This window comes from Homarus americanus, unplaced genomic scaffold (assembly GCF_018991925.1).
Source record: "Homarus americanus isolate GMGI-L3 unplaced genomic scaffold, GMGI_Hamer_2.0 scaffold36970, whole genome shotgun sequence".
Taxonomy (NCBI): Eukaryota; Metazoa; Arthropoda; class Malacostraca; order Decapoda; family Nephropidae; genus Homarus; species Homarus americanus.
In genome coordinates, this window is record NW_024740094.1 from 2,870,206 (window position 1) to 2,883,212 (window position 13,007).

The 13,007-nt window shown below is 43.9% G+C and overlaps 1 protein-coding gene across 2 annotated transcripts in view; it reads left to right on the forward strand.

Annotated features, from left to right (window-relative positions):
• LOC121875150 overlaps nt 1-13,007 on the forward strand; it is a 79,248-nt gene that overhangs the window by 13,233 nt on the left and 53,008 nt on the right. For both annotated transcript variants that reach the window (XM_042379574.1, XM_042379575.1), the window contains exon 3: nt 9,053-9,106. In XM_042379574.1, coding sequence (XP_042235508.1) covers nt 9,071-9,106 — 36 coding nt within the window. In that variant the 5' untranslated portion in view covers nt 9,053-9,070. The remainder of the gene's footprint in view (nt 1-9,052; nt 9,107-13,007) is intronic.

Consider the following 13,007-nt stretch of genomic DNA (forward strand, 5'->3'; position numbering starts at 1 on the left):
ACAATGTCCTTCCAGACACGCCAGACAGGTTCCGAAAACTAAAGATGAAACAGAGAGAGAGAGAGAGAGAGAGAGAGAGAGAGAGGAGGAGAGAGAGAGAGAGACCACATCCTTCCCTAACAGACAGGATATTACTCTGCAGATTATATACCCATCAATCGTTTCGTGGGTGGGTATAATAACTATGAGTGTGTGTGTGTGTGTGTGTGTGTGTGTGTGTGTGTGTGTGTGTGTGTGTGTGTGTGTGTGTGTGTGTGTGTGTGTGTGTGAGGCGTAGGTCTAGGTCGTATGGAGGGTCGAGATAGAGTGTCATGGTCAGTGAAGGTGCCTGGCCTTATATGGCACACCTGGCACCCGAAGAAGGAGAAAGAGGAGTTGCCAAATTTTGTTTTTTCGTTGAAATTTTCAGAAATTTTAGCTGTAATTTGAGATATGTGTGTGTGTGTGTGTGTGTGTGTGTGTGTGTACAATATAAACTACTAAACAGTCATACCAGAGAGAGAGAGAGAGAGAGAGAGAGAGAGAGAGAGAGAGAGACTGAGCCACAGACAGGCCATTAATTAGCAGCTCAGGTATAACATTCTCTTCTTCTTCTTCTGCTGAGGTTGTGAGCCTTTTCACCGACACACCCCATTTCACATACCACATTTCATCATTCCACATATCACATCCCATAACACATAGCCTACATCCAACATGCTACAGCCCACATCCCACACCACACCCTATAGCCCACACCACAGTCCACAGCCCACAGCCCACACGAATCATAATGCCCTTATTTGATATGGTCTAGTTACCCCCTAAAATGGTCAAGAGAAAACGATGATTACGTAGATAAGAAAAATGACATTATCCACTTACCAAGCCCCTACAGGAGAAAGTATTCCCTTTCTCTTGTAGTTTTGGAGTAGAAAGTATACAATATAAAAAGAACAAGTATAAAGAAACATCAATTATTGTATGAATTAGTTTCTGTTGTGATGGAACGCCAGAAAAAACTGATATTAAGAAAACGGAGGGGAAATGTACTTTTTACGGGGTAACTATGGGAATATTTAATCTCTATCACACTAATTGGAAACTATCAAGATATTACTGTCTTCATTATTCTAGTAGTAAAACAGTAACTTACATAACTAAAACTGAATACAAAAAATTACACTATCAACCAAATCCACATTAAAATAACAACGATTTTCCCAAAAATAAATTCCTTCAATGTAAACACAAATAATTATCCTTGAAAATTCTTGCCTAATAACACATTCATATTCCTTATACTCTCTTATCTTCATCTGTATATACTTAATTGAAGGGTTAAATATACTTAGATGCAATATTACACGTTATATTAAACTCACCTTAATATATATTTAATTAATGACAGGGCAGGCACATGGTACAGAGATAAATACTAGTGGAAGGGGTTAATTACGTGTTGTGTCGCTTGGTAAGCCTGTAATAAGGGAGGTATCATGTTCACCTCACGCAACCAAGGCTAGGAGGTGACGAAACGGATAACAGGAGGTTGGGATGTGGCTTTAAGAGGTAACAGAGGGTAGGGATGTGGCTTTAAGAGGTAACAGAGGGTAGGGATGTGGCTTTAAGAGGTAACAGAGGGTAGGGATGTGGCTTAACCAACAGAATTTAACGGATTTGCACCGACATATAACAAAAAGTAATTAACTGACTCAACAGGTAACAGAAAGTAACCGATCTCAACCCAACAGGTAACAAAAGATAATAAACTGATTCAACAGGTAACAGGAGGGGGTAAACGGATATGGCCCAACAGATTAACGGTAGATAAATACTTAAACGGCAATGGTGAATAACTGTTAACAGCATCAACAGTAAGGGTGATTGGTGGCCTGACACACACCTGCCGCCCATTAATTGGAAAGGTGATCAAGCCAGAGTACCTGTCATGCCTAAGGGGTATTGCGTGGTAAAGGTGAGAGGGAGGGAGGGGTGAGAGGGAAGGAAGGATGAGAGGGAGAGAAGGGTGAGAGGGTGAGAGGGAGGTGAGGGTGAGAGGGAGGGATGGGTGACAGGGAGGTAACGGTGGGAGGGAAGGAAGGGTGAGAAAGAGGGAAAGGTGAGAGGGAAAGAAGGGTGAGAGGGAAAGAAGGGTGAGAGGGAAAGAAGGATGAGAGGGATAGGTTGAGAGGGAGGAAAAGGGGAGGGTGAGGGGGAGGGAAGAGTGAGAGGGAGAGAAGGATGAAAGATTGAAAGGGAAATGGTAGTGAGAGTGAGGGGAGGGAAGGATGAGAGAGAGAGGGATAATTGAGAGGGAAGGAAGGGTGAGAGGGAGAGGGAGAGAAGGAGGGTGAGTGTAAGAGGTTGAGAGTTTAATAGATTCACCCTCAAAATGGCCGCGTTTATACACTGAGACTACACGCAGGGTCATCCAACAAAGGTTCCTTCATTGTTACAGGTTATTCGAACACCAGAAACAAGAGGAGGAATAGTTTCGAACACCTACAACCAAGAAGACCTCTTTCGAACACCCAGGACAAAGGATACACTTGGTTATGTGTAGTACTTTCTCGGCAGTGAGTTTATCAAGGGGTTGAATATCAAGGGTCAACTGTAATGGACTGGATGACTGTGCTTATTGATGTATATTAATGTAAGAATAGTATTACTTCCAGGGCGTGTGTCTGTTTCTGTCCAGGGCGTGTGTCTGTTTCTGTCCAGGGCGTGTGTCTGTTTATGTCCAGGGCGTGTGTCTGTTATGTCCAGGGCGTGTGTCTGTTTCTGTCCAGTGTCCAAAGCGTCTATGGTTCTGTCCAGTGTCCAGGGTGTGTGTCTAGTTATGTCCAGTGTTCAGGGTGTGTGCCTAATTATGTCTAGTGTGTGTGTTTGTGTGTGTATGTGTGTATTATTGCTATGTGTACGCAAGTGTGTATATAAATGTGCATGTGTGTGTATAAGGTATATCTGTGTGTATATTTATTTGTGTGTGTATTTTTGTGTGTGTATTTTTGTGTGTGTACGTATATCGGGGTGTATATTTATTGGTGTGTGTATTTTTTGTTGTGTGTACGTATATCTGTGTGTATATTTATTGGTGTGTGTATTTTTTGTGTGTGTGGGCAGGTGTGTATTACTCAACACCAACTTGGTCATGTAAGAATGCCCTCACCTTTAATTAGCTTGAGACTTACCTGAGAAAAACTAGTACCTGCAGGTAATTGAAACATAGCACTAGTACACCTGATGAACACTTGAGCCACGGAGAGAGAGAGAGAGAGAACAGTTTACTTTACCTTGAAGGCGAATCGTCAAGGTCAAGTGAGTGAGTCATTATCACGTTACACCTGGCCATCACCACCTCTGGCCATGACCACACCCTGGCCATTACCACACCTGGCCTTGACCACATCTGGCCATAACCACACCCTGGCCATGACCACACCTGGCTAACACCACACCCTAACCTTGACCACCCACTGGCCATGACCACACCTGCCATCACCACACCTGCCATCACCACACCCTGGCCATCACCACACCTGGCCATCTGTAAAAGAAAACCGCATCAGGAATTCTTTTACAACGCTTTCAATAACATCAACACAAACACCAAGGGACTTTGTAAACACTCCATTAGGTCGATTTAACACAGTGCCTAGAATGTCAAAAGATGTCAAGAAATACCAAAAGGTGCCAAACTAAGATATTCAAATACCTATAACAAATTTTACGATCAATTAAATCCAAATGTCACGACAATAATTATTACACAAACAAAAACATATAAGAAACACCTATCATAACTTAATGACTTAACACCACGCAACACATAACTCCTAATGACACACCAACAAGGAAGTCAACTGGTGAGGCTTTAATGGGTGATGTAAGTTCTTATTATAACTTACCTTCATTACGACGGAAGTTTGTCACGTAGGAGGAGGAAGAGGAAGAAGAAGAAGAGGAGGAGGAGGAGGAGGAAGAAGAGGAGGAGGAGGGGGAGGAGGAGGAGGAGGAGGAGTGGTGTTAATGTTTTGGATAATTATTTAATATATAGCAGATGCTCCTTTAAATGACAGTTGCTACTTAATATATATAGCAAATGCTCTTTCAATTTGGCCAATCAGAACATTAACAAAACAAAATATTGGCCAATCAGATCGTTCAATAAACCTATGCTTGGCTAATCTGAACATACAAAGGTCTTTCTCTTCACTCTATTTCACTCAGGTACAACTGTTTACCAAGTGGCCGAAACACACACACACACACACATACACATACACACACACACACACACACACACACACACACACACACACACACACACACACACACACACACACCACCTGAAATGATCGTCCAATATTTAGCGTTCTTTTATCTGTGATCCTTAGTGTAGCGATCCTTGTGTCCGTGTATTTGTCTGTCTGTCTTGGTTAGCCAATAGGGGAGAGGATGGTCAACATGGTGGGCAGGGAGGGAGGGAAGGAGGGAGGGAAGGGAGGGAAGGGAGAAGGAGGAAGGGAGGGGTCAACATAGTAAGGAATAGACTCGGCCGACTGACACTGTGTCCAGGAGTGGGTGAGGAGGGAGTGAATGAGGGAGGGAGGGTAGGGGTGGAGGGTGGGTAGAGTGAGGGAAGAGGAAGGATGAGAGGGTGAATGAGGAGGGAGGGTAGGGGTGGAGGTGGGTGGAGGATGAATGAGGGAGGTAAGGTGAGGGAGGAGGGAAGAAGCTACCTCAACACACGTCTGGTGAAAGTTGATAAAAAAAAAAACTCACACAGAAACAGCAGCAGGAGTCAACCCACTTTCTCTCCCGCTTTTCATTGACAACCATCTTCCTGGTCATCTACCTTCCTCAGTCTCCATCATTATCATACATCATCATTATTATCATTGTATCTAAACCATACCGGGATAATGGACCTCATAATCCCTCGACGCTGATTGGCTATACTGGTAAGTCTCGTCGTCGAATAGGAAAGTTTACTGCAATTTTTTTTTTCTCAATGATGTTTAATATGATAATTTTTTTTTTATATTTTATCTTGAGTGAAAACATAAGATTTCTCCTCCGTGTGTGTGTGTGTGTGTGTGTGTGTGTGTGTGTGTGTGTGTGTGAGATACATTCATCACCATTGTCTTCTTATCTAACATCAACATCATAATATTTGTAGAGATGAAGAAGAAGAGAAGAATGATTAGTCTGTCTGTTGTTGTTGATTTTAGTTATGTTTATTAAGGTCTCTCTCTCTCTCTCTCTCTCTTTCATTTATTTTTCATTGCCGGGGTTCTATTTTGGGTACACATAAGATTAATCTATTTTAGGTGTATTATAGACACACACACACACACACACACACACACTATATAACAGATTATTGACCTCCCAGGCAACATTACCGACGTGATCCCTGGTGTGTGTGACCCGTGTCTGACCCCTGACCCCCGTGTGTGACTCCTGACCCCCGTGTGTGACCCCTGACCCCGACCCCGTGTGTGACCCCTGTCTTTACCTGTATGACCCCTACCAGTGTGTGACCCCTTCTTTACCTCTATTATCAGTTTCATTCACTATTCCTCGTTGTTACTTATCCTCCCTCTGATATCATAGGTGTATGTATGTGTGTATGTTTGGGTGTGTATGGATATATGTATGTGTGTATGAGTGTATGTCTGTATATCTGGGTGTACATGTATGTGTGTCGCTTTCCCCTATCTCTCTATTTCTTACTTCTCTTTCTCCCTTCCTCCCAGCCCACCCATTAATCCATGCTCCCACCCTTCCTCTCACCCATTCATCCATCCCTCCTAACTTCCCTCTCAGCCTCTCAGCCTCACAGCCTCACAGCCTCTCAGCCTCTCAGCCTCACAGCCTCTCAGCCTCTCAGCCCTCCGTCACCACATCATTGCTCACCCTCACCGTTAAAGCTTTCAGGTGTTGCAGAAAAGCGATAATGCAATTTGTTATAATACAGGGAGCCGGAAGTGGGGGGGTCTTACCTTATAACAAAGACGATGGAGAGGGGTCAGGGAGAGGGAGAGGGAGAGGGGGACTATTGGCCAGATCCTTCTACTGCTCCCGGCACTAGACACGGCACAAAGGACGCTGTTAGTCGGAAGTCCTTGGGCTAAATCCACTCCTTTATTCATGGGAAATAGCATCCATCTTCACCCGGATATTTGATTGGGTCTTCAGGGGTAATAGTGAGCTTTGATTGGCTGTAATGTCCTTTGATGTCATTGTCTTACGTCTTTGTGAGGGGGTTTACGGAAGGTGATTGGTTGGTTGTCTAGGGTGAGTAGTGAGCCTTGATTAGTTGGATTGTCAATGACGTTGTTGCTGACGTCACTGTCCTTAGGTGTGACGGAGGCTTGTGATTAGGGTATTTCCTGCTGATGCCCTCTGAGGGATGTCCTGGGTATCATCCCTACCCCACACCTCCCCTATCTCTCTCTCAGGAAGTCCTAGACACACACACACACACACACACACTGACAGGTGAACTCCAGAGGTCAACACCCAGGTCGGGCATTTCCTCACTAGCGGGACACTAACCAAGGTTGCCCTCACCACACCCACAGGTCACACACGCCTCCAGAGGTCACCTGACACCCCACATAGGTCAAAGGTCACAGATAGCAGGTCTTAGAGGTCACAGAGGTTGTATTACGGAATTATTGGCCCAGATACAGTTATAAGTCTGTTGTATAATGTTGTTATGGTAGGCCCTCGTGTTGGTGGCACTATGGGGCCACCTGGCGTTACGGATCAACTGGATATTAGTCACCTATCCTAACCTAACTTAAGGTGTTTAATCATCAGGTGAAATAAGCTGTGGAAACACATCTTTACGTAACCAGCTTATGCCAACACACTAACCACACCCTAAATTAACGAGCTGTATGACCCAGTGTCCAGGCATAACCCAAGAACACCGGATGACTTACTTGCTTCACTGGCTAACCATAACCCCGGAACTCTATCCACCAATCTATTAACATTCAGGTCCCTAGTTACTGCTGGGGAGACAGAGGCTGGCGTAAAGAAACTTGCCCACACTTTCACTCTGCCCGGGGATCGAACCAGGGACCGTTTGTTAGTAAGGCGAGTATGCTGACCGGTGTTGTATGAGTGATTATGATATGATGTGTGAGTATCAGTTACCAAGCGGTGCGTTAACTGAGTAAGACCTGATAAGACTGATAAGAGACTTCTTTTAAACCTACAAGGGTTAAGAAAGAGAGCTAACACCCTGGACACTGTATTAACTTTCAGAATTTCTCTTAACTGAGCTGCGTGACTGAGTGTGTGTGTTGATCTGATTCTAGTGGGTTACTCCACCACCCTGGCCCTCCACCTATGGGCTCTTCCACCATATATGATATCGTCATCCACTTCTAAGTATGAGATAGGTGGAGAGATAACAGGAACACGTAACCCACAATGCACCTGTGACGTTACTCCCGCCAACACAAGCTCTCGTGTGTAAATCGTGAGCAATACATCTTTAACACCTCAACTCTCTGTTATTTCCTGTAAATATCTGTCTGCCTGTCTGTCTGTGTGTGTGTATGTCTGTCTGGTGCAATGTTGACTAAATGTTTCTTCTCCTCACTTCCCCGTACGCGTCTGTGCTGCGTCATTGGCCTGCCTCAATTTTTGTTTCGTCATCCCAAGACTTTTAAAAAAACACACAACACAAAACACGAAACTTAGAGAATATATCATTATCTCTTTATATTTATATTCAATGACATTATTAATCTTATTTTTTTCTTATTTTCTTCATGGATGTTAAAGTTTCTCAAAAGGCGTAACATTGATAATAATAGCGATAACCTCAGTGTCACAGGGTTACTGCCTCGCCCTCTTAGCCAATGGTATAGCTGGAAAAAGAGTGACGTCATCATAGGCGGGCCTGTGGGGTAACCCTGAACCAATGAGAAGTGAGTTGACGTGGTGTGACAGATAGGCAGGAGCAGGCGAGGTGAGTGGACAGACAGACAGGGAGACAGCCAGACAGATAGAGAGGCAGCCAGGCAGATAGAGAGGTAGACTTACAAACTAACAATCATTATACATATGAACAACATAGCTTCAAACAAAGGCTGGACGGATATATGAGCAATAGGGGTTGGGTGTAAATGGGACTGTCCAGTATGGGTCAATATGCCCGCTGCAGTTTCCTCCATTCTTTTGTTCATTATACATATATTAGTTTCCTGTGATTTATGAACTGGTGTGTGAGTCAGGTGTGTGAGTACAGGTGTGTGTCAGGTGTGGAAGTACAGGTGTGTGACCTAGTTTCGCCACACTGCTGACACACGGTGGTGAGGGACACAGCGTCAGCAACTATGTTATTTTTTCTGTGGTTGAGAGTAAACAATGCTGTCTTGTGGCGCCTCTGAGGTGTTAAAAAATACCTTCATATTTTTATTATTGTTAATTAAGGTCAAGTGTGGGTATTATTACTTACACACACACACTGATGTATAATGTCACCACCACCACCACCACTACACACCACCACCACCACCGCCGCTACCACCACCACCACCACCACCACCACCACCACCACCACTACCACCTACCACCCTCCCACCACACCACCACCACCACTACACACCACACCACCACACACACACACTATCACCTACCACCACCACCACCACCACCACCACCACCACACCACCACCACCACCACACCACCACCACCACCACTCCCCACCACACCACCACACACACACCACACCACCACCACCTGCCACTACCCACCACCACCACCACCACACTACCCACCACCAACCACCACCACCACCACCACCCACCACCACCACCCACCACCACCACCACTACCACACACCACCCACCACCACCCACCACCACCACACCACCACCACCACTACTACCCACCACCACCCACTACTACCACCCACCACACCCACCACCACCACTACACACACACCACCACCACCACTACTACCACCACCACCACCACTACCACCACCACCACCACCACCACCACCACCACCACCAGTAATCAGTACATTGGTGTCCACAGGTCGCCCTACAGCAGGAGATGGACACCGCCTCCATTGATCTCTTCTGGTCTCAGGTACGTCCCTCTAATGTCCTAATTACTCTTCCTGTACCTGTATGTATCACTCTAATCACACCTGTATCTGTATTTTCACCTGTATGTATTATTGCCTACCATATACAGGTGTGTGTGTGTATACCTGGACGATAGATACACCTGTACTTGTCCCTTAATAAATACAGGAGTTTTTACCTGTATTTCCCACGTGTTTAAAGGGGTACAGGCAGCTCTCTCTCTCTCTCTCTCTCTCTCTCTCTCTCAGTAGCTGGTCGTTGTCACATCTGGCTTTGATAATGCACTTCAAAATGCGGTGATGATGATGATGATAGTGATGATGATGGTGATGAGTGACAGTCACCACCAAGGTGTCATACATTTACTCAGACAGTTACTCCACCTTTCTTGATAACTGTAAACTGTATACAGCCACTGGCACTCCTGTTGTGGTGGTGGTGGTGGTTGTTGTTGTTGTTGTTGTGGTGGTGGTGGTGGTGGTGGTTGTTGTTGTGGTGGTGGTTGTTATGGTGGTGGTGATGGTTGTTGTTGTGATGGTGGAGGTTGTTATTGTTGTTGTTTTAGTGTTGTTTTTGTTATATTTGTTCGGTTAAGTTAGGTAGGAATAATTTGTCATATGTTTACTGACTATAAACATAAAAGGACAGTAATTTAATGATGTTTATCACTAATTAAGATGTCATAGAGTTTGAATGTTTACTAAATGTGAGGGACGATTAGTACAGGTTAGGTTAGGTTAGGTTAGTTTATTACAGGTAGTTTAGGTTAATACAGGTAGTGAATGATGTTGTGTCACGGAAGAGGCTGCGTCACGGTGACTCAACGAGGAAATTAGTAAGGTGTGGTAAATTAATAATACGTGTTACCTTGGCACAGGTGACAACAACCCTTCCTCTCCCCCTCTTCTCCTCCCTCCCCGACCTTAACTGTTGTCAAGGTCAGCTCTATGTTAATGTAATTGAGGGGGGCTGCACACACACACACACACAGACACACACACACACACACACACACACACACACACACACACATACACACACACACGCACACACACACACACAGTTTCAGGATAAAAAAAATTAATGCAGGAACCACAGATAATTCGTTTCACATCATAACTTAGACGAAAGAATTACCGAACGACATTTCTAAAGGTAAGCTAATTAGACACATTCTCTTGCCTTCACTTAATATTTAACACGTCACGGATCAATAACTTAGTAACTACCTTTGTGTAACATCTTAAGTGAAAAAGTTAAGTTCATTCTTATGTGTTTACAAGATGAAAGTTTCAATACGTTCTAATTTTTTTTTTAGAATAAATGAGTTACTTAAACCATTCAGTACGAAGATGTTGTAGTCAAAGGGTTAAGTCATCGTATTCAAGGGTTAAGTCATCGTATTCAAGGGTTAAGTCATCGTATTCAAGGGTTAAGTCATCGTATTTAAGAGTTAAGTCATCGTATTTAAGAGTTAAGTCATCGTATTTAAGGGTTAAGTCATCGTATTTAAGAGTTAAGTCATCGTATTTAAGAGTTAAGTCATCGTATTTAAGAGTTAAGTCATCGTATTTAAGAGTTAAGTCATCGTATTTAAGAGTTAAGTCATCGTATTTAAGGGTTAAGTCATCGTATTTAAGAGTTAAGTCATCGTATTTAAGAGTTAAGTCATCGTATTCAAGGGTTAAGTCATCGTATTTAAGAGTTAAGTCATCGTATTTAAGAGTTAAGTCATCGTATTTAAGGGTTAAGTCATCGTATTTAAGAGTTAAGTCATCGTATTTAAGAGTTAAGTCATCGTATTCAAGGGTTAAGTCATCGTATTTAAGAGTTAAGTCATCGTATTTAAGAGTTAAGTCATCGTATTTAAGAGTTAAGTCATCGTATTTAAGAGTTAAGTCATCGTATTTAAGAGTTAAGTCATCGTATTTAAGAGTTAAGTCATCGTATTTAAGGGTTAAGTCATCGTATTTAAGAGTTAAGTCATCGTATTTAAGAGTTAAGTCATCGTATTCAAGGGTTAAGTCATCGTATTTAAGAGTTAAGTCATCGTGTTAAAGTTTAAATCATCGTATTCAAGGTTAAGTCATCGTATTCAAGTTGTCTCTTCTTCTTCAGCGGGAGGTGAAGTGAGAGAAGCATCAACAGGTTAGTAGTGAGAGAGACACGAGATGGCATCAGGCGGGTCCGGGTGACACAGTGTGGACCCGTTATAGTATGTCAGGTTGGCCGGTCTCTCTCTCCCTCTCTCTACCTCAATGATCTTTGGTTAATTCTCTCTCTCTCCCTCTCTCTCTCTCATATTCAGTCTCAATATTTTCTTCTTAACCTTTTCTAAGAGACAATGTTGTAATGGCAGATGTTGCTTGTGTAGGTGGTCAGTGAACCAAACAACTGTCTCTGTTCAGTACACCACCTACACACACACACACACACACACACATACACGCAGCCTAATTCTTGAGTATTATTATTACATTTAAATCAACTAGTTTAGAATATTCTTACGAGTAATATTTAACTTAGGAGTAATATTTAACTTCCAAACACTTTATGAATCTTGCTCCCACTAACATCAAGAACAGGAGGAATAACTGTTGTAAATATGTCTGGGTAAGTTTATGAAGCTCGTTACTTGAGTCTTGCCTTTTGGGGTAAGGAAAGGTCAGTGTTTGTGTGTGTGTGTGAGTCCGTGTGTCTGTGAGTCCGTGTGTCTGTGAGTCCGTGTGTCTGTGAGTCCGTGTGTCTGTGAGTCCGTGTGTCTGTGAGTCCGTGTGTCTGTGAGTCCGTGTGTCTGTGAGTCCGTGTGTCTGTGAGTCCGTGTGCCTGTGAGTCCGTGCGTCTGTGAGTCCGTGTGTCTGTGAGTGAGTAAGATTATATTTCCAAGAAGGTTCAACTTTTTTGTCAAGACTCATCATTGTTCATTTCTTCATCGTATCCACCCACACCTCCCCACATACACCCACACTCATCCACACTCACCCACTCTCTCATCCACTCACCCACTCTCTCTCCCGCTCACCCACTCTCTCACCCACTCACAAATTCCCTTCCACCACCAACCTCCCCCCTCCTCCTCTCCCTCTCCCTCCTCGCCCTCCTCTTCCCCCTCTCCTCCTCCTCCTCCTCACCTCCCCCTCCTCCTCTCCCTCTCCCTCCTCTTCCCCCTCTCCTCCTCCTCCTCCTCCCAGCCTCACCACTGTCAACAACACAGGGGTGAGAACGTCAACAACTACCACCGCCACAGTCTGAGTTACAGTTAGTTACAGTGTGTTGCAGATCGAGCCTCACGCCTCTACCTGCCTCACTTAATTAAGGGAGTCTTGTCAGGTGTTCTTGTCAGGTGTTGAAGATGTGGCACTGTGATGTGTTTGTGTGTGTGTGCGTGTGTGTGAACCTCAGAATTCAGTGTCATGTCAACTTTGCACACTTGAAACTAATGATAAACAGATATTCAGGTGTGTTGGACAGGTGTATATATTATCTCCCGATACACCTGAAGATTTGTATGTGTTTAAGGGAGAGTTCAGGTGTGTAGAAAAACTGACATGACATTGAATATTTTAGGGGGTCCACACATACACACACACACACACACACACACACACACACAACCTAACCCAGTCTTAGGAAACAGATTAATTTATGGCGTGTCAGGAGGTGGGTTTAAGGTGTGTGCTGGTTTAAGTAAGCTGGAGTAAAGGGTTAAGTTTAAACCCCACCAGCTGCGGGAGACACGAGGGGGTGTGGCATTCTCTTGCCCCAAGGTGTAATGTCAACATCTACTGGACTGACAAAAGTACTGTTATCTCCCATAAATCCTGATATACTTATAACCTTACGGTGTATAATGTTGGTAAATAGTCGTCCTGGTTGTCCTAGCTTGTATAAATTTCACAATT